At 42.5% G+C, this 27203-nt stretch overlaps 1 protein-coding gene across 5 annotated transcripts in view; it reads right to left on the reverse strand.

Annotated features, from left to right (window-relative positions):
• DISP1 (dispatched RND transporter family member 1) overlaps positions 1 to 27203 on the reverse strand; it is a 174294-nt gene that overhangs the window by 78178 nt on the left and 68913 nt on the right. For 3 of the 5 annotated variants that reach the window (XM_040636154.1, XM_040636157.1, XM_040636155.1), the window contains exon 2: positions 17214 to 17290. In XM_040636154.1, coding sequence (XP_040492088.1) covers positions 17214 to 17220 — 7 coding nt within the window. In that variant the 5' untranslated portion in view covers positions 17221 to 17290. The remainder of the gene's footprint in view (positions 1 to 17213; positions 17291 to 27203) is intronic. The other 2 variants (XM_040636153.1, XM_040636156.1) reach the window with 1 other exon arrangement.

The raw sequence follows: 27203 nt of genomic DNA on the forward strand, positions 1-27203 counted from the left end.
CTGGGATCACACTGGGATCACTTGAGATCACAGTTCACTACTTCCATATTGATCTACCTCTAATTTTTCAGGTGAATTACTATCCTGCCTTAAAAGTATGTTCTGGGAGGAGCCATGATGTCTTTCAGTAGATGAATGGATAAATGAACGGAGGTCCACACAGACAATGGAACATTACTCAGAGCTAAAAAGAAATGACCTTTCAAGCCATGGACAGACATGGAGAAATCTCAAATGCTTATTACTAAGGGAAAGAGGCCAACGTGAAAAGGCCACATGCTATAGGATTCCAACTATAGGACATTTTGGAAAAGGAAAAACTATGGAGACAATACAAAAATCCGTGGTTGCCAGGGGTTGAGGGGGAAGGGAAGGATGAAGAGGCGAAGCACTGAGGTTTATGAGGGCAGTGAAAACACTCTGTGATACTATAATGAAAAATACACATCATGATACATCTGTCCAAGTCCACAGAATGCACACCACCAAGAATGAACCCTAGTGGACACAACTATGGCCTCTGAGTGATTAGGATGTGTCAGTGTGGGTCCATCCACTGTAACAAGTGTCCCATCTGGGGAGGTTGTTGGCAGTGGGGGAGGCTGTGCATGCGTGGGGCCGGGGGACACACTCGAGGTCTCTCTACCTCTCTCTCCATCTTGTTATGAAACTAAAACTGCTCTAGAACAAGTAGCATTTTTTTAAAAGTAAGTTCTGGGTTATTTTGGTTATTGCTGTTTTTATTAAAGCATAACTACAGTCAAGTTTCAGTCTTTCACACTACCCAGTGATAGATCATCCAGTTTGCAAACTTGTTGAAGGATGCGACTTTTCCATATTCCTATTAATTCCTTACTCAGTAGGATCCCCAACAGAAGAAAACAGAAGCCAAGAACAACAACAAATGAAGGGTACAATGAACTGAAAGTCACTCACCAACTAGATTTTGTTTCCTGTTTCATCTACTGAGATAGATAATCCAAATTCCCTGTATTGTGTGACCATATATGGATGACCAAGTTACTCACATAAATAAACCTTGTTTAATCCTCATTCTTCCCCGGAGAAGCAAGTACCATCATTGTCCCCATTTCATCAATGAGAAAACGAAGATCTGCCAACATTGCAGAACTGACATTAAAGCCTAGCAACTAGCTCAGAGCCTAGACTCTTACCCACTGGATAGGTCAGTCCTAAGGACTCACGTTCCTAAGGCAACGTACGCTTTCCAACACGTCAGCCCCATCAGGGTTTTAGGAACTAAACTACTTGAATTTTACTTGCTTTAATTAATCTTACTAATTTACTTAATAACACAGCATATTTTGTACTTTTTATTAAACTTTATAGTAAAATTAACTGAACTCTCGAAGTCAGAAAACTTTTGGGCGTGTAAAAACCATTACTTTCTGAAAAACTGGATTACGGCAACAGCTCTACATAGAAATTAACATTAAATCTCTTCTTGCTCCAGTTAAATAACCTCATTCCTTTAAGCCAGACAATATAAAATAAGGCCCTCACTCTTTGCGATGAGGACATAACTAAAATGGAGATTTTATTATTGAAAACCTGGTCAACATAAAAATTGGGATTGAATGCCCACAACTTAGAAATCACAGATAATAATTCAACTAAGAAGACATCCTCCTCGTCTTCATCTGACACCTGCCTGAAAAAATTAGACACTGAAGGCAGAGACTGAAGGAAAGAAAGTCACTTTTAAAACTGTTATAGATCTCCTCTTACCGTTAGAATTGAAGACTCTATTTTCTTGATTTCTACCCCCTACAACTAACAGGTTGAAAACTGCAGGAGACAGCACCAGGCGGTGGAAAGACTGTATGAAACATAATTCTTGTGAACTTTGGTTTTCTTGTGGCCTTATCGTACGAATCAACTGAAAAAGTAAGACTGTATTCACGCCAAGTGTTATTTCAAATAGAAGCTGCTCAAAAATGTATTTGCAACTTATTTTCTAAAAGGATATTAAAATCTTTTCTCAGAAGCATCAAAGATTAAATGTCACAAAAGTTAAACTATTTCAGCGTTAGTTATGTACTTAGATAAACCAGATCAGGGCCCAAGTACGCCAACTGGTTTGTTTAATTTAAACTAGTCCAAAATTCAAGCTCCGATATCAGGAGATATAAGAGAACGAAAGTAATATAACGTGTATTATATAACCTAACCCTGGATGCAACCTCACACGGCATCTATTAAAAATGGAAACTGTGCCTTCCCTGCCAACCCCAGCAGGCTGTTGGGGAGCTCACGAGAGACGCCACGTTTGAAAATGGTTTAGGGGGCCCCTGGGTGGCTCAGTCTGTTGAGCGTCTGACTCTTGATTTCAGCTCAGGTCATGATCTCATGCGTACTGAGATGGAGCCCTACCTCCAGCTCTGTGCTCAGGAGGGAGTCTGCCTGAGATTCTTTCTCACTTTCTCTCACTCTTTCTCTCTCAAGGAAATAAATAAATCTTTAAAGAAAATGGTTTAAAGTATTAGGCACTTTTTTAATTGAAAAGATTTTTTCTTGTTATTATTAAACCAAAAATTAAACAGGAAAGGTTTCAAAAGCTATAAATTACCTAAGAAGTTTCATTTGTTTTTCAACAGAATCACTTTTCCTCTTCAAAGAGCATTCTATGCCACATAAAAACCAAGTTGATACTTCCGTATGTGCGTCCCTTCCCCAACTGCTGTGTGAGCTTGGTCTTTTAAAAATATTTCCCCTCACCGCCTCTGAAAAAGACATTTTGATACTGCCTTAAACTTTTATAATACATCAACTGGTACAGAGTTTTTCCACTCAAAAACATGTTTATATCCCTGCAGTTAAATTTCTTCCATGTGCTATAAGCTACAACCAACCCCGGAGAAAAGTGACCAGAACTCTACAAAGAAGACCATTTCATAAGCAAGCTTATGTTTTTCCTCTAAGAACTGTGCTAGTGAAAATCAGATGCCAACAATGTCTGTGCAGGACACACAGACACAAGGCAGGAGAGCAGGACGGTGCAGGTGGGCGCTGCTGACTGGGGCCTGAAGATGAAGACGGGAGAATGCGCACTCTCACAACTCAGCCGACACAATGTGGAGTATTTTCACGAAAGGAAATCCAAAATGAACAGATTCATGTTTTTAAGGCACGTGTAGTTTAACTGAGACACCAAGTACTGGAGCCTCTGAAGATACAGGAAAGTAAATCTAGTAACGCTGGTATGAGTGTTAAAATACAAGCCACTCAACTGAAAGCAAGAGCTGCAGATGTTAAGGAGTTTCTCCCGGAGAGAACGGGGCAGACCTCGTTATTTCTCAATCACACCACAACTATTAGGTGCAGCATTAAACTATTCATGACCAGCTCACGGAACGGCCTCCTCGAAGGTTTAATACAACACCAGAGAAATCCAGAATGGCTCCTCGTAAATTTGACTGACCAAATGCTTTCTAACAAATACATAAAACTAGATGCTAACAATATTTTAATGATTTAAAACACAATTTCATGTTCTTATTTTTAAACAGCTTTGTTGATATATCAGTTACACACGATAAAATGTACAGATTTCAATGAGTTTGGACCAGTGGGTGGACTCGTCCACGTGATCGCTACTGGACTCGAGCTACAGAACACGTTGCACCCTCTGGCCTGTCTCCCGACTCTGCACTTACACGTTCTCTTGCGGATACACACGTAGGTTGTTTCCAGCTTTTGTGGATTCTAAATAAAGCTGATGTGAACGTTCATGCACAAGTCTTCCCATGGGCATCTGTTTTCCCTTGCTTTGGGTCAGCGTGCAGCTCTGGACTTGCATGTGTGGTTACTCAGAGACTGGCTGTCGTGCTAGCGATGACGCCACGTTCACGCCCGTCGAAAATGTTCCACTCGTTCTGCTTTCTGTCCAACACTTGTTCTTCTCCGTCTTTCTAATTGTAGCCATTCTGCTGGCTCTAAGTGGTATCTTGCTGTGAATTTTATCTTTTTGATCTTATTTTTAAGCAATCTCTACACCCAACATGGGGCTCGAATCTACAGCCCTGAGATCGAGAGCCAGGAGCCCCTCGCTGTGAATTTTAAATAACTGAAGTGTCTTTTCAGGTCTGCCCATTTTTAAAAAATCGTCTTACTATTGTATTGTAAAAATTCATTAAATCGTCTAGATAAAACCTCTTTGTCACACATTGTTTTACCAATATTTTGTCCAACTTCATGCCTTGTCTTTTCATTTTTTAAATAGTAACTTCTGAAGGCCAGAAACATGTACAGTCCCTGAAGTCCAATTTATCAAAGCATTTTTTTAATTGTATGAATGGTGATTTTGTCCTAAGAAGTTGCTATGGTCTGAATGTTTGTGTCCACCTCCCCAATTCATATGTTACATCTGAATGTGATGTATTAGGAAGCGGGGCCCTAGGAGGTGGTCAGGTCATGTGGATGAGGCCCTCACGACTGGGATTTAGCACCCTCACAGAAGGAAGTAGACAGAGAACCCTAGCTCCTCTGCCACATGAGGACACAATGAGAATTTCACCAGCAGGAGGATGGCCCTCACCCGACCACGCCAGCACTCTGATCCTGGACTTCCAGCCCCCAGAGCTGTGAGATACGAAATCTGTTTTCAGTAACCCGCCCCTGCCTGTGCTACCTTGTTACATGGGCCTGAATGGACTAAGACAGAAATCTCTGCCTACCCCAAGTACACTGTAAGCTTTGGTTTTAGGTTTCACAACATTTAGGTCTACGATCGATTTTCTAAAAACCTTGGTATTTGCCGTGAGACAGAGATCAAGGTTATTTCACCCGTCCCCCAAGAGATCCAGTTAAGCCAGCGTCACATGCTGAAAAGCTAGTCTTTCTCCACAGAATAACTTTGGCACCTCTGTTGAAAAATCAGTTGGCTATATATGTGTGGGTCTATTTCTGGACTCTTTATTCTGTTCTACTTACCTGCTTGTCTATCAATCATGCTCTCTTGAAGAGGTGAATTGCACATTATTTCCTCTGTCTTGGTATAAGGAGTCAGAACCAGGGCCAACCACTGATGCTGATGTATTCCTTCAACAAGGAATAGTAACAGATTGAGAAAAATGGCAAAAGTTTGTATTCCGGTGTTCTTTAAAAATGATCCCTTATTGGGGCCACCTGGGTGGGTCAGTTGGTTAAGCATCCAACCCTTGGTTTCAGCTCAGGCCATGATCTCAGAGTCATGGGATCAAGCCCCCGTGTCAGGCTCTGCACTCAGAGAGATTCTCTCTCCCTCTGCCCTTCCCCCCCAGGCACACACCTGCAAGCACGCACATGCACACGCACTCTCTCAAATAAATAATAAATCCTAAAAAAAAAGATCGCTTATTTTTAAAACAATAAATATAAGCCAAGGTAACACTAAAATGTGTTGAACTAGTTTTCTAAGTAGACTGTTATTTCAGTTAACTATTTGGAATGAGTGTAGAGGCAAAAAAGCACCAAGGGGGTTAGCTCCACAAAGGGTCATCAGTTAAGCCTTTCAGAATTTCCCCAAAATGCCTCCCCTGGCCTTCAACTGGATGGTGCTCTCTCAGATTCATCATAACCACACCGCCCTGGCTGCTCAGGCCAGCCTGCTTGCCCATCATAATCAAGAGGGATGAGTTCACTCCTTCTTTAGAGAGAAAACAGAAAGCCTCTTTTAGATTTCGAAATTCATCTACATTTCCACGCATCCTTTGTTCCTTCCCAGGAAGGAAAAAAAAGGAAAGAAGAGGTGTCCCCACTCAGGTGCTGGTTTCTCTACTGTGTCCTTCATCTTAGCCTTTGGGTCAAATCAGTGTCTCAGGTGGTGAATCCCTGACGTATCTGAGACCAGAAACTGGAATCCCCAAGAATTCTCAATACCATACGTTAGTCTGTATTTTTCATACATTTATGTTTAAAATAACAAGTGACAGAAGTTATACACAGTGAATAATTTTTCCAAGATAGACTTACATTAAAAATTTCAGAAATTTACTGTAACACAAGAGATTTAATAACAAAGGCATGATTATTATTAACCAATATATTGTTATATATTTCAATAACATGTAAAAATGATCTGTACACCTCATAGACATCTAATAATAGAAAACAGTAAATGAAATGAACATAACACAAATGTCCAACAAAATCATTTAAAAATGAAAAGATACATAAAAGTCATCATTTTTTTTTCAAGTAGGCTCCACACCGAGCGTGGAACCCACCATGGGGCTCAAACTCATGACCCTGAGACCAAGTCCTGAGCTGAGACTAAGAGTCAGATGCTTAACTGACTGAGCCACCCAAAGGCCCCAAAAGTCATCATTTTTTTTGAGGGAGAAAGGGGGTGAGTGGAGTAGGGGCAGAGGGAGAAGGAGAGAGAATCTCAAGTAGGTCCTGCTTCGAGCCCCACTGGGGCTCAATCTCACAACCCTGAGATCATGACCTGAACCAAAACCAAGACTCAGGTGCTTAACCAACCGAGCGACCCAGTGCCCCAAAAGTTATCATTTTTTAAATGAAAACTTTAAAACACACAAAAGAGTGACAGTCTTAATCTCTGTTTCATGACAAATGACCAGACACAGAAAAATTTCTTTCATTTTGCACAGATGGTATGATCTCCAAGCTGGGCATTCTGGTGTATTTTGCTTCATTTAAACTCATTTCCGTTTTTTGTTTTCTTAAAACCCAGTATAGTTGACATGCAGTGCAATACTGGTTTCAGGTGTACAATACAGTGATTCTGCAGTTCCATAGGTCACCCGGTGCTCATGACAACAGGTGCACTCCTTCATACCCATCACCTGCTTCCCCCATCCCCCACCCACCTCCTCCCTGGTGACCAGCAGTGTGTTCTCTAGAGCTAAGAGTCTGTTTCTTGCTTTGTCCCTTTTTTTTCTTTATTTACTTGTTTTGTTTCTCAAATTCCACACCCATTTCCTTTTTTAACGTGAAATTATTTTGTCTGCTTGTCCTGATTTTGGTTTTGCCAATGAGTCAGTATTGCTTTGCAAATTCAGATTACAGATCAGTTTCAATCCCACAGCCACACTCACCTTCTCTGCATTTGTTCTACTCAAGTATTGACAATAATTGCAGCCTGTAGCAAGTATCAAGCCCTGGAAACCATCAACAAACATAACGAGGTAGCATTCCAATAACGTCATTTGAATCCCCTAGAGGGGAACCGGCGTGACACAGAACCGCAGGTCCAAGCCTCCAGTTTGTGTGAGTACTTGTTAGTTCTTGGAACGCCACTTCCTAGATTCATACAAAGTGATGAACTATGTGAATGAACGTATTAATACTTATTTTGTGGGGTCCCTGGGTGGCTCAGTTAGTTAAGCAGCTGCCTTCGGCTCAGGTCATGATCCCAGGTTTCTGGGATCGAGCCCCACATCGAGCTCCCTGCTCAACAGGGAGTCTGCTTCTCCCTCTCCCTCTACCTGCTTCCCTCTCTCTCTCTCTCAAATGAATAAATACAATCTTTTTAAAAAATAATTATTTCGTTTGCAAGAATGACTCACTGTTAGCAGCAGATATGGCTAAGAACACACACAAATACATGTAACAGCCCCAAGGGAGAGGGTGAATCTCTCCTGCACGAACCTGTCCGGGTTCCCAGGAACGTCCACCCTGGCCTATGACACCTGTATGCATGTTTCCTGCTCTCGTTCAGAACTTGATGTCAGTGGGACCCTCTGAATCAGCAATCTCTGCCTTCATTGCTAAACCTTTTTTCTTACAGGAGAGTTACAGTATTTCCCCTATTTTCCTGATTTCCCCACCATTTGGGGTCTGGGAAAAAGGACATAAATTATGCAAGGAAACCCTTCTCTTAGTTATCTTCATCGTCCAACCCCCTCCCCCCCCCACTTATTTCCTGTTCTCGGCTTCCAATCGTGCCGTCTGCCACCACGTCTGGGTGCTGCCTTCCTTACCCCTCCACTGCCAGTGCTCAATACATTTACTATATATTTTTATGCTGTAGTATAAATGTGAACTATATGAAATAAAGACACTTCCTAATGATTTACTCCTGCTTCTTCTCAGTACACAACAGCCAGGTTTCTACTCTCACCTCCTACAGAGCCTGGTCTTTGACCTCCGACCTCAGCTCTCCTCCTTGACTTCGTGTAGCACCTGTTGCACTAACCAGTCCTCTGACTCAGTTTTCTGAGCAGGGCTCCATCCCGGTACCTCTTTCTGCCTTTCTGTGGGCGGCTTGTTCTGACCTCTTCCTCAAATGCAGGTTCTCCTCAGGTTCTAAGGAGCCCAGCCCTTCTACCTGAGACACTGTTTCTGAGTGAATTTACCGAACTTTGACCCAGAACACCCAACCCCCAGGTCTTACCCGGCAGCCGCAGCCTTGCTCCTGACCAACAGATACAAACTTCTGTCTGCTGGATATCAGCACCTGGAGAAGGCAATCCCGCTTTCCTCCAGGCCATGCTCAGGGCCCACGCGGCCTCTGCACCTGTCCTACATGGGATGTCCTGGGGCCACCTCACTGCACTGGTTCCCAAGTCTGTCTGTAAGTGAGCCAGGCTTCTTTCCAACACGAGACCTTCACATGCTGTCCTAGCTTCTGGGGAGAAAAAGGTTTTCCTCTTCCCCTTCTTCACTTGGCCAACTGCTGGTGTTGTGAGTTGCGGTGTCCCCCCAGATTCAAACACTGAAGTCCCAACCTCAACACCACAGAATGACCTCATTTGGAAATAGGGTCGATACTGAGTAATTTCTTCAGATGAGCTCATATGCCTGGTGTCTTGATATAAGGGGAAGCTTGGACACACACACACACACACACACACACACACACACACAGAATGCCCATGTGAAGATGAAGGCAGAGCCAGGGGTAATGTGTCTACAAGCCAGAAACGCTGAAGACTGCCAGCAAATCACTAGAAGCTAGGGGACAGGATGGAAGGATTCTTCTTGGAAACCTCCGAAGGTACACCTTGATCTCAGACTTCTAGTCTCCAGACTGTGAGACAATAAATCTCTATTGTGTAAGCCACCAGTCTGTGGCACTTCATATAGCAGCCCCTCGGAAACTGACACACCTAGTCGTCATTCACATCTTAGCTCAAACGTCACCTCCTCCAGGAAGTCTTCCCTGTCTCCCTCAAAATAGACTAGTCCCCACCTCCCTCACTTACATGGTCTCACTCCATTCTTCCTTCGTGGCATTTATCGTATTTATCTGTGTGATCAATTGTACTGGCATCTCTAGGCTATAAAATAGATCAGTCCATGTCCACAGTTAGTTCTCCCTGGCCTTGAAGCACTGATCCCTATCTGAAATTAACTTAATCACCTATTTATGTACTTATTTATTGCTTGCTTCTTCCTCCACGGAGCATGACCCTAGCCTGTAGGACAGTGCCAGGTACATGGCCCATGGGCCGTGAACTAGCACATCAATAAACACTAAGAGCAGAACCCAGGACTGCTCTGCCCACTACTGACTGTGTTTCCAGCGTGCGACATCACAATCACACAGAAAGCAACTGAGAATTCTACGTGTTGAATAAATGACTGAATGAGCCTATTCAATATGGCAGGCAGTTCATTATAAGGATGCCATAATCACTTAAAAACAGTAAAAGTCTGAGAATTGTAACCTTCTATATATTAAAGGAAATCTTGTTTAGTAATAATACATTAACATCAACTTACTTCAGCTTTCCAGCTGATATTTAAAATTTAAGAATGCTTGCCAACAAGAGAACTCAAAAGGTAAAGCTCTCAGGTATGACTGCTTTCAAAATGATTTAAATTCATGGACTGAAGATAAAACTTTTCAGTACTTTCTTAAGACTTCTGCTCTGAAACAGCAAAATGGAGAAGGCCAAAATATTTTTTTCAAGAGTGTCAAAAATGAAAAGTGTTTTCCTTAGACTATTACATATTGCTGAGGTAATTCTAGCAACATTAAGAAAAATTTTAAAAGATTTATTTATTTATTTATTTAGAGAGTGAGCAGGGGGAGGGGCAGAGGGAGAGAGAAGCGTGGAGCCTGACATGGGGCTCGATCCCACAACCCTGAGATCATGACCCGAGCTGAAATCAAGAGTCGATGCTCAACCAACTGAGCTACCCAGGTGCCCCGTAACATTGCGAAATTTTTAAAAATTATTTTTACCCATTATCCTAAGTTTCTAACAGAACAGGGATTTTCCTTGTTTCTATGTTTCCTGTGGCCTTTTGCCCAAAGCACATACATTTCATATAGTTGTAATAACATATGGCTATGACTCTGAGAAAAATGATAAGCCAATTCAAAACTGTATTTGGAAGAAAAATGGTACCACACAAACAAGAGATAGTGTCCCAAGTGCTAGTGTTTGCCTTCTGTCATCTTTCATCAGAAAATCTCTCAAAGGAGTTCCTTTTGCACAGCAATCTTTAGGAATTGCAGAAAAGCACTTATTGGGGAAAAACAGACCCCCTACCATTAATCAGCTCATCAGACAAGGTAACTGGACACCAAACAGAACTCTGGTTTTCAAGGGATTAGACATCTAATACTTGCTTACTTGGATTTTGACGTTTCTTCTCCCCTCATTCTTAAGGTAAAAATTCTTGACCTCAGAAAGGATCCTGACACTGTTTTCCAAAACATACCATAATCAGAAAAACATGACTCGAAGTATAAAATGTATTTTTAACAAGAGTTAGAATCTCAGAAAAAACCAAACTACTTATCTAAAAGGTTTCAAGGCTATAAACAAGTAGACAACGAAAAAACTAAGAAATCTCTTAGAAGTCTTTCCAACAACAACAAAAACCCACCAAAACACAGAACATAAGCAGTGATTCAAGATAAGGTTATCACTAAAATAACATAAAAAGAAACTTCAAAATGTTTGTAGTTCTGATAAAAGTTAGCCCTGTGGATGTTGTGGAAGTTTGTGGGAGAAAATAAGGATTGCTAGAACACCTTCTGGTTTGCCTGTTACCTTCAATGGATAGCAACAATAAAAACAGCCAAACACTCAACATTTTAGAGACCCTACTGCTCTTGTGGGCATGAAAATACAATCCACCAAGCATGCCCTTGCTTCAGAAAAAAAACTTAACTAAGAAAAATAATAAATTAAATAAATAAATAATAAATAAATAAATAAATAAATAAATAAATAAATAAATTAGGGAGCACCTGGGTGGCTCAGTCGGTTAAGTCACCTTCGGCTCAGGTCATGATCCCAAGGTCCTGGGATTGAGCCCTGGAACCCCAAGTCGGGCTCCCTGCTCCACAGGGAGTCTGCTTCCCCCTTTTCCTCTGCCCTTCCCCCTACTTGTGCTCTCTCTCTGTCAAATAAATAAATAAAATCTTTTAAAAAAACCCAAAAGTAGAATTTTTAACTCTTTTCATTAAATAAACTACCACGAAAAATTTTACTTTAAAAAACTCTTTTTCTTAAGATTGGCTTGTCCAACACATGTAACGGCTTGAAATTTTACTCTTTCCAAGATGGTTTGTTCCATACACGTGTGTAAATACCATAAACGCATGTAAGGACCTGCTCTGTGCCATTCATGCCCATGCAGCAGCCTGTGTCACACAGGGGGGCTCACTGTGACTGCCTCTCCAGCTGAGATCAAACTGTACCAGTGGCCTTTCTCTGTGCTGCACACACATCACTCAGCAGTGAGGGGGGGAAACTCAAGGAGAGCCACGCTGTGACCATTCTGGGTAAGTCCATAAAGCTAAACCATCTACTAGGAATGGTCTTCAATGAAACAACTGGGCTTCTCACATTCAGGCAGACCCACTTTGCAAATCCACCCCAAACTATGAACTCCTTCAAGTTCCATAATCAATATTTCGAAGACCAAGCAGCCAAGGCCCCAGGAGAGGCCCTATCAAAACCCAGGATCAGCGACTGGAACAATCGGATAATAAAGGGTCAACAGTGTCACTTTCCTGCTGTTGTGACCTCCGAACCCCACTCCCACCTGCTAAGTTAGGACAAAAGCTGTTTCCATTCTTAAAGACATCATTATTCTGAGCACAAAAATATTAAAAACAAAAGCAATGTGATATTTATAAATAATAAAGCAAAGGAAACCATCAACGAAACGAAAAGGCAGCCTACTGAATGGGAGAAGATACTTGCAAATCATACATTTGATAAGGGGATAATATTCAAAATATATAAAGAACTCACACAACTCAAAAGAAAAAAAATCTGATTTTAAAATGGGCAGACAACCTGAATAGCCATTTTTCCAAAGAAGACATCCAGATGGCCAACAGACGCAAGAAAAGATGCTCAACATCACTGATCATCAGGGAAACACAAATCACCACAGGGAGGTATCACCTCACACCTGTCAGCGTGGCTAAAATCAACAACATAAAAAACAACAGGTGTTGGTGAGGATGCGGAGAAAGGGGGACTGTGGTGGGAATGCAAACTGGTGCAGCCACTGTGGACCACAGTATGGAGGCTCCTCAAAAAATTAAAAATAGAGCTACTCTCTGATCCAGCAATGCTACTTCTGAATATTTATGTGAAGAAAATGAAAACACTAACTTGAAAAGATATCTGCATCCCCATGTTTACTGCAGCATTGTTTACAACAGTCAGGATGTGGAAGCCGCACAAGTGTCCGTCGATGGATGAATGGATAGAGGTGTGTGTGTGTAATAGTACTACTCAGCCATAAAAAAGGATGAAACCTTGCTATTTGCAACAGCATGGACCCTGAGGAGTGTTATGGTCACTGAAATAAATCAGACAGAGGGGAGAGAAACGTGCCATATGATAGCTCTTAATGGCAGAATCTAAAACGAACACACAAATACCCCAACCTCACAGGTACAGAGAACAGACCAGTAGTTGCCAGAGGTGGGGGAGGCAGAGGATAGGAGAAAAGTAGTTGTTGCTTTTAGTTTAAATAAACTGAATTTTTAAAAGACAAGATTAAAAATTTTCTTAAAGACCAATGTGGTATTTGTAAGTAATGACTTAGTTTAGGAAACTGTTAGGCCTGAAACTACTAAGTATTTTGACCTAGAAGTGTCAGAGTAATGGGAGAAGAAAATACTCCGACAGGTTTCTTTTGCTCTCAACTGGTTGAGAAACGTCCAGATGCTCTGGCTACGATCAGAACAGCCACTCTGAAGGATGACAAGCTGCAGGAAAATAAGGCTTGTAATTCACGTATTCAAACAAGTATTTAAAAAATGCTCCTGTCTTAACAAGCAAGGTTTTAAGGTGTGAGAGGGTAACACCAACCAGCTTCTGGTTTCCGATTTCCCATTAACCTGACCTCGGGAAAGAGAAACTTGATAACTCCGCATCTCTGAACAGAACCATCCGCTGTCAGCTTCTGTGAGGACGTTTTCCACTCGAAACCCTTAATTTAAAACATCTCAACCACAGTGTGTGCAGAATTGTGCACTCATCCACCCAGAAACGTCTGCAAGGACACAGGCGGTGCCCAGAGGCCTCAGCGGGCACACCACAGCCGGCCCACCTTCCCAGGAGGAGCAAGGAATCCTCTTCAGCAACTTACCCTCTGCCTGTAGGGAAACTAGATTAACTCCAAATAATCTCTCTCGAAACTCTTTAAGTAAACACGATGTTTCAAATAACCCGCAGCTATTTTCAACTCCCTTCTGGCAGAGGGTTTTTCTTTCTAGGCTTTTCTAGGTCACCTGATTGGCCCCATGTACACCAAGATTGCCTGGAGTCACTCTCTTCAAAGGAAGCGCAAGCTCAGATGGTCTCACAACAGTTCCGACATCAAAGCAGATGCAGCTTCCTCTACCGCTGGGTCCACAGACCGAGTCTCCACAAGTTCAGGCACTTCAAAGAGCTGGCCTCCAGCCAGCCACGTTTGTGCTCAGCTGCCTCCTATCCTAGTCAGTCCTCCTTGAGGAAGAAATGCAGGCGTTATTTACCAGAGAAATCCAAGCGCTGTCTTCCTACCGCCAGTGTGGCTTTCTCTAAAGGTTAAGGCTTAGGGTTTTCAGACCTTTTCAGTGCTTTAGCACATAGCAGGTGCTCAGCATGCACTTTCTGAGCTATTAAATACCTGAATCGGGCAGCTGCTCCCTGGGAACGTTGCTCCCCGTCCTGCCTCTGATGTTCTCCCAGCACTCACAACTAGAGGACCCAGCCCCTCGCTCTCAGTGCCACCAGCATCAGGAAAACTTGGAGGAGAAACGTCAAAGGAGCGTGAGCATCAGCTCCAGTGTCCGAGTTGGAGAGGTCTCCCCACAGCTGAGAGGGAGGGACTCCACAGGCGACATCACACATAGCAGATGAAGCCTAAACAGAGCCTCCCAAGTTGCCCGCTGCAGGGGTTTTCACACTTTCTCATCGGGCAGAACATACCAGAACATCATGGTGCACTTTGTTTGAAGTATCACGCTGAGTGTGCGTGAGATGGCATAAAACAGGATCTATTCAATTTTGTAACACGAATTAGGAATCACTTCATTGCAGAAAATGTTACTCTGTGTGTGTGTATGTGTGTGTGTGTATATACACATATATATTTTTTTTTTCCAGAGATTTATTTCTTTGGGGCGCCTGGGTGGCTCAGTCAGTTAAGCGTCTGCCTTTGGCTCAGGTCATGATCTCAGGGTCCTGGGATCAAGCCCCATGTCGGACTCCCTGCTCAGCGGGGAGTCTGCTTCTCCCTCTCCCTGTTCCTCTCCCTGCTTGAGCTCTGTCTCTCTCTCTCTCAAATAAAAAAATTTTTTAAATCTTAAAAAAAAAAACCAACAAAAGTAAAAGCAATTATTGAAACACCTCCCTTTAAAAAACTAAATTAAAAAAAAAGATTTATTTCTTTATTTTAGAGAAAGAGAGAGAAAGCATGAGCAGGAGGGTCAGAGGGAGACACAAACTTGGAGACTCCCTGCTGAGTGTGGAGCCTGACCTGGTGGGGCGGGGCTCAATCTCAAGACCCTGAGATCACGACCTGAGCTGGAGACAGACGCTTAACCAACTGAGCCAGCCAGGCATCCCCTAAAATTCTGTTTTAATTCCTACTGTGGTAAAGATTGATAGCTGTAACTCACATAAACAAAGGCTCCTTGAGGTCCTCAACCAATTTTAAGAGTGTAAAAGTTTCTAGATCAAAAAGCCTAGCACTGTGGCTCAGGTAGCAGGAAATGTCTAGGCAAAGACCGAGAACAAGGGAGACCCCAGGCAGCTCATCTCGCCACAGTGTGGGCTAATCCGTTCATACTTACGCCATAAACCTCTAATACTTATTTTGTTTTGAAGATCCTGGAACTCTCGTTAATTGGGACTAGGTCAGTCCCATTTAATTAATGTAATACACTAATTTGTCACCTAAATTCTGAGCTCCCTTACCCTCTGTTTTGGGGAGGGGAGGGATGTTGGGTTGCCAGACATTTGGTTCCGAGTGAAGGGCCCCCAATTCCAGCTAAACTACCTGGAGTTATCTCCAGTGTCAGATACCCTGGAAACACCCTGAGGGGCTCTTTAGTTAGTCCACGTGGCAAACCAGTCACATGTGCCCTCACTATTGTTTTCAAGAAAGGCATTTTTTCTCTGCTACATAGCAGTAAAATCAAAACTTTTTTCTTCCACCCCTTGTGCTCCTGAGCACATAGGTCTGATTTAGAATATAAACTACAGAAATGTACTTTTGTACCAAAAACTTCGTTAAATTCAAAAACACACAAATTAGAAATTTGTTAACAGGACAATGTAAATAATACATGATTGTTTTATATACTGAGGGTTCAAAAACCGTTTCACTAAAACATTTTTATTTATTATTTACATATTAACACAGTGAGAACAGTGTTATTATATATGTGTGTATATATATACACATTTTTTTTTTAAGCCTCTGGTCCTGGGGCGCCTAGCTGGCTCAGGCGGTAGAGCATGCGGCTCTTGTTATCAGGTCGTGAGTTCAAGCCCCACGTTAAGGGGTAGAGCTTACTTAAAACAAAACAAAACAAAAACCAGGGGTGCCTGGGTGGCCCAGCTGGTTAAGTGTCCGACTCCCGATCTCAGCTCAGGTCTTGATCTCAGGGTTGTGAGTTCAAGCCCCAAGCTGGGCTCCACATGGAGCCTACTTAAAAAACACAACACAACACAACACAACTCTGGTCCTAATTTCAGTTTCTTTAGGTACTTAGTTTTAGTGGCTGTCACCATGGGGAAGGAAAATCTCAAAGATAATATGTGGATCCAAATGGAAGAAGCACATCTTTAACTGTCATACCAAATCATGATTTTCGATTCCACCAGTGAGTCATTAGAGGTTTGTCTTCACGTACCGCGAATTTAGAATGTTGCTATGCTCAACATATCCACTTCAATAGCTAATAACCTCGAGGTGCAATATGCTCAGAGTGAAATCAATCACTAATAAGAGGTACACATCTAGTAAGTTGAAGAACTAGGATTCAAAGCCAGAAAATATGATTTCAAAGTCATGCAATAACTCATGTTGCTCAAAATGTGACCCACAGCCAGCTACATCTGCTGGGAGCTTGTTATAAATGCAGAGTCCCAGGCCCAAGTCCAGATCTACTGACTCTGATTCTGCTTAACTAAATCCCCAGATGATCTGTATACACACTAAAATTGAGAAGCACTGCTTGAAAACGTTTACACATATATTTTAAAAATCACCTGAATGCCTAGCATCCAAGAACTCCGAACACCTGCCTACAGGTGCTCACTAGAGAGTTCACCTTCGTACAGTCTGACACAGACATCCCTAGAAGGCTGCAATGGCTTCTCTTTGAGAGAGACGGAGACACATAACGATCTATTTCTCTAGACTGCTGTTTTTTTATCACGATAGCTCACCAGAGATATACATACACAGTCTACACCCGTTAGGACTTCTAGGAAAAGCTTCCATAAAATCATGATTTACTTTCATCTTAGTCTCTTATACTGCACATCAATGTAAGAAATGGCCACTGTATTTTCTGCAAAACCGCCAAGAGTCCCCCTAAAACGTGAGCCCCTCAAAGGCAGAGCCAGGTCTTAGTTGTTTTGTCTCACTGGGGAAGAAGTACATAGTAGCAATACAACGTATTTGTTAAATGGATACATGAAAGAATGAACACAGCTCTCATCTGGGCTCCCGCTTTGTGCAGACATTTTGATAAACACCGTGTGTACACTTTCATACCCTCATGACAACCCTTGGAAGTATAGGCTCAGGAAGGGAAAGTAACTTACCTGACATCACATACCTGATAAGAGATTGGATGTAAATTCAGATCTGACTTCAAAGCCCATGAGCTACACCACCGGTTCTGGAAAAAAGGTGAAAATCAGAATCATCTGGCGAACTTGTAAAAACAGATCCACACTTTTGGATAAGCTTTGACTTTTAGAACACACATTCAAATCAACCAAACCCCAAAATGAGTACAACAGTAACAAAGGCCCCTAATGGGGTGATGAGTGCATCACAACCACACTGAAGGACGTGGAGGAAGGAACTGGTCCTAATAAACTCAGTAACACTGTTTTGACTGAATACTGTTAAGACTAAAGAAAAAGTAACTACACAAAGAATGTGTTTTTCATAGGGGTACAGGCTGCCCATTCTGAAACTGTTTGATGCCCCAGGTTTCTCAACGTAGGCACTACTGGCATTTTGGACCATTTAATTCTGTTGTGGGGCCATCCTGGGCACAGTAGGAGGGTCAGGACCTCTCTGGCCTGTCCTCACCAGATGCCATTAGCACTCCCCCACCCGAGGTGTGACAACGGACAACGTCTCCAGACATTGCCAAATGGCCCTTGGGGACAAAACTGCCCATAGTTAGAGTCACTGCTTTTTGTGTCTACAAGATTTGAACAAACAAGTAAATGTATTATAATGGGAGCCAAGTCTCTCACTGCTGGAGAAACAAGTTACCAGTAAGAAAGGGGGCAATGTTAGAAAGAACCCAATCCTACGGGATTTGAGTCAGTGGTACATAGATACTGAAACAAATGTGTGCAGCTGTGCTAACATGCGTAGGTGTATTCACTAGCTCAGTCCAGCTGGAAGGGCCTACAAGCAAAGACACCCAAGCAGCAGGGAGCATGTCCAGCACCCTGATCTCGGTTTCTAAATATCAGTCTCCAGTACAAGAAAGCCTTGCAGCTCTACAGCCATTGCAGGAAAAACAGAAGACGAGCCTAGAATATCTTGTGATGTCTCAAAGTATAAACGTGCTAAAAAAAATGTGGAAAGTCAAAAGCTAATTCAAAGGAGTTCACAATGGTCAAGGCTGCAACCATCTGAGCAGGAAAATAAATTAATGATCGTATTGGATGAAAACCCACAGAGTAAAATAAATACTTCGGAAGCCATACTGACATAAATAAGTAAATGAGGGAAAAGGGACCGTTCTTCCTTATAGTCATTTTCCAATTATTGCATGTGGAAGGAATAGTAGAAATAAAAAATTAAGTAAATACCATAGTAATAATTGTGGCAGGCAAGAGTCACAGAGGTCTGATGAGAATCAGGATATTTGCAAAGTCTTCAAACCACAGATGCACTTGATGCAAGAATTACTACTATGCTATCTGCCTAATGGCAATTTTTGTTGAGAAACAGGATATTTGCAAAGTTATCTCCTCACAAGATACTTAATTACAAAGGAAAAAATAGTAACTTTACAGAGTAAAGTTCTGATAAACACTGTGTGTATACTTTCATACCCTCATGACAACCCTTGGAAGTTACTAAGGGTTGACAACCCTTGGAAGTTACAATTGTAACTAAGAAATCAAAGTTACCATCCCCAGTAGTAAGACTTAGTGATATCACATACCCCTGATATGATGTACTAACAGGTGTGTAGCTTCTCTCCTGTGGTATTTCTGCCCCAAATGCATACCCTCAGTCTAATGATGAGAAAATATCAGATACACCCAAACTGAGAGACACTTACCAAAAAAAAAAAAAAAAAAAGTGCTCTTCAAAATTGCCAACATCATGGAAGATAAGGACTAAGGAGCTATCCTCACACACTCAAAGAAACTGGGAAAACAAGACCATTGAGTGCAATGTGGGGTCCTAGATCAGATTCTGGGCCATAAAAAGGATATAAATGGGAAAACTGGCAGAATGCCAATAAGGCTTATAGATCAGTTAGTAGTATTATGACAATGTTAGTTTCCTTGTTTTAATAATTGTGCTATAGTTACATAGGATAACATGAAGAAAAGCTGGGTGAAGGGTCAAGGGGAATTCTCTAAGTTTGTTTTTTAAGATTTTATTTATTTATTTTAGAGAGAGAGCATGAATGGGGATGGGGTGGGGGGCAGAGGGAGAGGGCGAATCTCAGGCAGACTCCACACTGAGCTCAGAGCCCAACCCGGGGCTCCATCCCTGGACCTTGAGATCATGACCTGAGCCGAAATCAAGAGTCAGATGCTCAACTGACTGAGCCACCCAGGTGCCCCTCTAAGTTTTTTGAAGGTTTAAAATTATTTCATAGTAAAACTTGGAAAACATAGGCCCACATGGATGAGTAAGAGTTCCAGGGAACAGAGACCTAGGCATTTATGTTTTTAAATGGCTCAAGTGATTCTGGTGAAGTCACCTGGCAGGAGTTTGGAAGCCCGCTGCAGCAATCAGAGTTTAGAGAAAAGAGTGATGGACGAAACATGAATCCTTGACAGAGAGCCGGCTACAGGACAGGTCCTCTACTGGGGCACCAGGATGAGAAAGACACGACGGATCCTTGTCTTCAGAGCCATCACTCTGTTGGCTCTCCTTACAATCAGAGCCCCTAACCCCTTACGGTGTGTGACTATCCCCCACGGTGGCACAAGTGCATCTGGCATTTGTCTACCTCCAAGCACAGTTAGCATACCGTCCAGGTTCGTTGTATGAATATAGCACCGTGACCCTCCACACTGCCCATCTCCAGAGCCGTGGCTGTACTTCCAGCGAGCCTCGTGCAAGCGCGTGTACAAGTCTATGTCTTGTAACTCCCGCACACTCTGTCACTAAACAATGACTGTGGGAGGTGGAAAAATAAGGTTTCTATTGCAGGAAAAGGTTTCTATTTCTGCAGCTGTGTCTAAGTCTTTTAAATTATTTTCTTAAGATAAATGCTTATGCTTGGAATTGCCGGACCAGAGGCTATGAACGTATTTATGGTGCTTAAACTGCCCTCCGCATCCTCCAACCTGACTATCAGGACTGGGCCTTCTCTTCTTTAAAAAGCAAAAAATGACAGTTTAAAAGACATGAAATTATTCTCCTGCCCTATTTTAACCNNNATTCCTTTAGTTAGCGGTACCCTCCTGCAAGTCTTCTTGCTGTACGGACACAGACATCTTTCCTAAAGGCTGGTCCAGTCATAATCTGACCTAGTTCGGTAAAGCCTTTACATATGACAGACGTTGACATTCTTTCCGAAAAATTCCTTTGAAAAACTTATCTTTTTTATCTTCTCTGATATTTTTAATTTCTCCACTGTATATTAGTTTCCTGTTATCTATACAGATCCCCTAAGCTGATGTTTAACATACTGTCAATTGTTGCCATCATCATTTATGTCCAGTGAATCTGGCCTGTCACAGAAACACAAGGAATTTATGTAATTTCATCATAAAATGTTTTCTTTGTTCTGTCAAATTCCATGGAAAGCCAAGTCAGACAAATGGGAACTGCCCTAAAACTGGAACATAGGAAGTTTTAAAACTAGAACAAAGGAAACATACAGAGAATAGTTTTGTCCACTCACAAAGCTAGAAAGAGAAAAATGTGGCCCCTTTGCATTAACCTGCAAATTTGCAGTATTTCTTCTTCCCTTTCTGGACAAAGATAATTTCAAATGTAAGGCAGACAAGACAAGATCCCACCAGATGTCAATCTCCTCCTTCTGCCACTGGACTGGAGTTCTTCCAAATATCTGCCCTTCCCAGATTACTACACTAGCAAGAGAAAACGCTCCTTTGTGGTGCAGATGATTGGAATGGCCCTCGAGTAGTAAAGAGAAAATCACACGCCTGCAAGGAGGAATTAAATTTAGAAGCTAAACATTAAAAGTTGAGAAAAATCATTACAAAATAACGTTATATTTATTTGCAATGCACATTTTATCTTAAATGATCTGCAACGTACAAGTATTTTATTCCTGATTATCTCACGACATGAACACATATGGTAAAGAGACCATGATGGAAAAGATTAAGAAAAGCTGAAAATTCTCCATGTCAGTCTCTGAATGAAGTCAGACAATTCCTTGTTTGCTCATATAGTGCTTCCTTTTAAGATGTGTCAAGGTTCTACTTCTATAGAAAAGAAGGAAATGCTGTTTTTCTAAATGTTTTTTTTTTTAAGATTTTATTTATTTATTTGACAGAGAGACAGCCAGCGAGAGAGGGAACACAAGTAGGGGGAGTGGGAGAGGAAGAAGCAGGCTCCCAGCGGAGGAGCCTGATGTGGGGCTCCATCCCAGAACACTGGGATCACGCCCTGAGCCGAAGGCAGACGCTTAACGACTGAGCCACCCAGGCAGTCGTTTTTCTAAATGTTAATTATTAAAGTCCCCACACCTCAAAATTTCCTTTAACCACCTTCTCAAACGTTTCAATTTGGTAAAATAGTCTTATTTCACGTGTACATGTTGGATACATAAACCCACGTAAATATATGTGAAGGCACTCACTCAAAAATCTGTTCCTGTCTACTCTTTCCAAAATAGGAGCATCTTTTGTGTCCCTTCCAAAATCTCGAATTAAAGAGTGTCAAAGCAGTATTTTTCCTTTAAACCAAAACCAAAGGTACAATGACTGAAAATACTGTGTTGCTAATTTTACAAACTCAAATTATACCCCAATGCCAGCTGACTTTGTCAATAAACCCACGACGGAGCCACAAAAGTGGCTCCTCCCTCAGCACTGTAAGGAGAACTTCAAGAAGAAAAGATAGAAGCACTTGTCTGAACATCCCGCTCCTTCCTTAAAATCCATGGATGTGAACAATGGGAATGTTCTCCGTCAATAGTGCTACAGTGTATGGAGCAGTTCCCTGTAGTAGGACACAGCAGGCCCATGAGTGTTCTCGAAGTCAAGTGAGTTCAAACCAGCTTTCCTGTCTGGCACGCTCTCCTGCGGCTCTTCTAGAAGGCCGTACGGCCCCCTCTCCACACTCAGGAAAGCTACACTTGCCCCAGAACAGCTTTATTCCGGAGTAGTTCAGACAGGAAAGTGTTGCCCTCTCTTTGGAAAACCTCCGTGCTTCTCTGGAACAAACAGCCTTCTCCTGCTAGAAAGGCTGAGGAGGACTGCGTTCCTTCACATGGGAAGACGTCACAGAAGTGATTTTAAGTAAATACCGTCCGCTCTCCTTCTGGTGACGGACACAGTGCGTGCACACTGAAGAAACACCGGACGGCGCAGAAAAGCACGAACACTGATACAACAATCACCTGTGATCCCAAAGCCGGGATGCTCTCTCAGCATTCTGGTGCATGTATTTCATGGATATCAATCTCATCATTTTTGATGAAATTACAGTATTACTAGTTTGCTTTTTGTCTTCTCCTTTTGTTGATAAGTTTAATGTCCTAAAAAAATGACTTTGTATTTCAAATATTCTTTGTGATCTATAGGGGAAAATTCAGACAACTGCATTTTACAGAAATTAAAAATCTTATACAGTAATTAAAATGCTTTTATTTATACTCCAGAAAGCAAGTATTTACACTTAGTTTTCTTATACATAAAATCACAATGCTAGCTAATACTAAAGGACACAAATCAGCTTTCCTGAAATTAATTTTTCAAGAGTACAGAAGCTCCCTTTTTAAAAATCAGGGGGCGCCTGGGTGGCTCAGTCGGTTAAGCGTCTGACTCTTGGTTTCAGCTCAGGTCATGATCTCAGGGTCGTGAGATCAAGCCCTGAGTTGGGCTTCACACTCAGTGGGGAGTCTGCTTGAGATTCTCCCTCTCCCTCTCTCTTTACCCCTCCCACCACACATGTGCTCTCTCTCTCTCAAATAAAAATCTTTAAAAAATAAAATAAAAAGGGGCGCCTGGGTGGCACAGTCGTTAAGCGTCTGCCTTTGGCTCAGGGCGTGATCCCAGCGTTATGGGATCGAGCCCCACATCAGGCTCCTCCACTATGAGCCTGCTTCTTCCTCTCCCACTCCCCCTGCTTGTGTTCCCTCTCTTGCTGGCTGTCTCTATCTCTTCAAATAAATAAAAATAAAATCTTTAAAATAAAATAAAATAAAATAAAAAGATCTTTTTAAGAATTAAAAAGAACACTTAAAGGTTTTGCTCTCAAAAGTAAACTTATAAAAGTGTAACATTCTATTTCTACATGACTTCAGAGTTTACCAAAATACTTTCCCAGAAAGTGCTGTAGTTGCTCATTATAAGTCCCATCTCTCTTACGTAGAGTATCTGTGCTGAGAATATCATATGATTCACCGTAAAGCTCATCACAGAGCAGAGCGCCCATGAAGACCTTTCTGTAGCACCCGCTGTACCAACTTAGAAGCCACACAGCTGTAAGTGTAACGGGAGACACGGGGCACCCCAGAGCCAACCAAAGCGTTAAACTTAAGGACTCCAGATTAGAACTGAATAAAAAGCATTAGCCAAAAAACGTGAAATTAAAAAAATAATAATAATAAAGGCAAATTAACTTACTGATAACTAAGTTACATTCAGATCAAAACAGTCAGATGCTACTTTTCCTTCCACCCAGGCTAGATCCAAGCCTGCTGACACCCCTGCGGACAAACGATCGGTGTGGGGGGTGCACACCGTCAGCCCTGTAGGCGCTGACAGTGAGTAAACCTTTCCAGAGGAAACACAGTAATGGTTATTAATATTTTTAATACACCTTTAAAAATACCCTCTAACCCAGAAATCCCATTGCCACAATTTACCCTATGACTAACCTAAAGTTCATCAAAATAATACAAACAACTACATTTGTTGCACCATTCTCTATTTATCGAAGGAGGAGGAAGAAGAGGTGAAAATAGAAACACATTCTCCATCAACTGGGAACCAGTTGAATAAAGGTCCATTCCTATAACAGAATTTAACGTCAAATGTGTATTAAAAAATGTTTGTCTTTGTACGTCTCTATTTTTTTAACTTATACTTGAAGTCCTTGATTCTCTCCTGTTACCTGCCAGTTTTCACAACGACTTGGTTCCTTAGCATCCTCTAAATGTGACCAATGAGGACTGAGATCTATTTCTCTTATTAACCAGTGTCTGGAGCCTAGCCCACACCCTCTCCCCTTCTCTCCTCTTTCTGGCTGCCTTTATTGCTGGAGGACACGGGAAATGACTCAGAAAGTGGGGGAGGGGGGCAGCTCCACAGGGAGGGTGGGTGGAAAGGAGTGATCTTGGGAAGCAGCATACCAATAAACTCATCCATCGATCGCCCACCACACATGGTGCTTGGGACACAGTGAACCCTCAACAAGTATTTGTTTAACTCATGAATGTTGGAAAACACTTAAAACATTAATGTTATTAAGCACTTCACCTGGGGGTGGCAATGAGTAGGAATAGCATTGTCATTTTGGTAACAGCGGTTATACCCAAACCCTCTATTTAGAATACTGTTAAGTTCCTTGGTATTTGTTTGCTATTTATTCTAGGCTTTAACTCCAAGTTTGTGTAACAGTGTAAACTTAGGCAATATAATAGAGTGAACAACAAAGCACTCTATTATATTTAAAGATGGTGACCCTTAGGGTGAACAGCTACTGGCACAAAGGACTAAGGGAGGGAGGACCAAAACTCTTTTCCAATCTCAGATGTTTCAAAAAACTACCCACGGGTTTGTGGATGCAGCTTTCCGCCTCTCAACTCTTGTCTTAAGAAGCACATCTAAACTCTGATTGCTCTGATTACTCTGGGCCCTTCCACAGATCAGTTTGTAAGACTTCCTAACAATGCCCCATTGTTTCTAGTTGTTTCCAAACCATCCTTCAAGAATGTCTTCCGTTCACCCTGATTTTCAGGGACTCTAGTCTACCGGACAGTGTCTTTCACTGCTCTTCTCATTCCCCATATCACCCAGCTGGGCCTTCAGAGCGCTGCACAGCTGGCCTGTAGCTTTGTAACTTCGTCTTCGGCCCCTCCCCCTGGAGCTCTGCACCCCGTTCCACTGGCCTCCTTTGGGTTCCCTCTCTGGCTGTGCACCCTCTGGCAGCACTTCAGGGCTGTGCCTGCGGGCTGGAGCATGCTACCTTCTCTTCTTTACTGAGCTCCTGCTCTTCTTCAAAGCCCAGCCCTAAGGCACTTCTCAGGGAAGCCTTTCAGGACCTCCCCAACCAGCTCACATGCGTGCCAGATCAGGGTGCCAGCGTGTCAGAAGGGGGTTGTGGTGAGAGCCCCTTCTTGTTTTCCTCACATAGGAGGGGGCATGAAACAAGATCTCTCCTGTCTCTTATTAGAGCACTAATCCCATCACAAGGACTCCACCCTCAAGACCTCACTACCTCTTGAAGACTCCATCTTCAAATACCATCACGTTGGGGACTAGAGTTTCAACATATGAATCTGGGGGGACACAAATGTGCAGTCCATAATATCCCCTATTAGAAGGAATCACACTTGCACCTGTCTTTCAAGACACAGATTACAGGTGTCGTTTACATTTCTGCGTGTGATTAACTGATGATCTACCTCGCCCACCAGACTCCACAGTGCTGGAAAGGCAAGGATGACGTCTGCTGTTGCTCAGACCTTATTCCCAGTTCTTGGCACTTCTGCATCCACAGCTATAAGAGGCACTTTAGGGTTGCTATTAATTACTAACAAACTGGGATAGAGATACTATTTTTTAAAATTGTTTTATTTTTGAGAGAGAAAGAGTGTGCATGTGAGCAAAGGGAGAGGGGAAGGGCAGAGGGAGAGAGAGAGAACTGTAAGCAGGCACCATGCCCAGCACAGAGCCCGACAACCTCACGACCCTGAGATCTGAGCTGAAATCAAGAGCTAGACACTTAACTGACCGAGCCACCCAGGCGCCCTGCAGTATTATTAGCCCTACTTTAGAGATGAGGTCACAAGCTCACAGAGGTAAAGCAACGTGCTGAGGGCCAGAGTCCAAAGAAGCAGAGGACAGACCCATGCCTCTGACTCCAGGGGTCACACTGCCTCTCTCCTTGCTGCTTTTACGCTATCTCCACGTACTTACCTTAATTATGCGCACATACAGTATTTCAAATATAAGAAGAAAAAGAGATGGATATAATGAGTGCCCATGCTCTCACCTCCTAGCTTTAGACACATCTTTAAATTCTGTCTTATCTGCCTTTTTCCCCCTATAAACTGTTGCAAGTGGATTCCCCTGCGGAACATTCTATTCCCTTTCCTCACGCTAAAGATGTGACCACTATCCTGAATCTGGGGTCTTCATTTACAAGTATTTCTTGGACTATTACGCCATGCGTATCCATACACAACAAGGTACCCTCGCGCATGTCCTCAAACTTCCTATAAATGCCGCCACATCACATGCACCGCTCCCAAGTGTTGGCTCGCTGCTGGTTCTGCGATCCCTGGTCACACACAGCTCTACCTCCTTCTTCTAACTGCTAAGTTTTATTCCACAGTGTGGAGACATTAAGCTCACTCTCCTAGCACTTTCGATGGACATCGAGGAGTTCTGGTATTTTACAACTACTGATAGTGCTGCAATGAACCTATTTCTGTCTCCCGTACATGCAGGCAGTTCTCCAGCGGACAGGTGACCTTGAACAATGCGGGTCTGAACTGCACGGGGCCACTCATACACAGATGTTACAGCACAGGACTGTATGTGTTCTCTTCCTTGTGATTTTCCTAATAACATTTTCTTTTCTCTAGCTTACTGTATTGTAAGAGTGCAGTATACAATACATACAATATACAGAATATGTATTAACAGACAAGATATCGGTAAGGTCTCCAGTCAACAGGAGGCTATTCATAGTGAAGTTTTTTGGAGTCAAATGTTATACAGAAACTTTCAATTACATGGGAAGTCAGCGCCCCCAATTCTTGCATTACTCACTAAAAGTGAAATTGCCGGTGTGCACAGAAGAATCCGAGCACAGACAATGCAAACCTGCTCCCCAACATGCGGGTACTCCTTTCATTTTAATCGATTAAAGATTAAAGATACATCACATTATACAGGCCAGAAGCTGAGTCTTTTCTGGCCCCACCCACACTGATCAACCAAACCTCT

Source organism: Ursus maritimus, unplaced genomic scaffold, assembly GCF_017311325.1.
Source record: "Ursus maritimus isolate PB19 unplaced genomic scaffold, ASM1731132v1 scaffold_2, whole genome shotgun sequence".
Taxonomy (NCBI): Eukaryota; Metazoa; Chordata; class Mammalia; order Carnivora; family Ursidae; genus Ursus; species Ursus maritimus.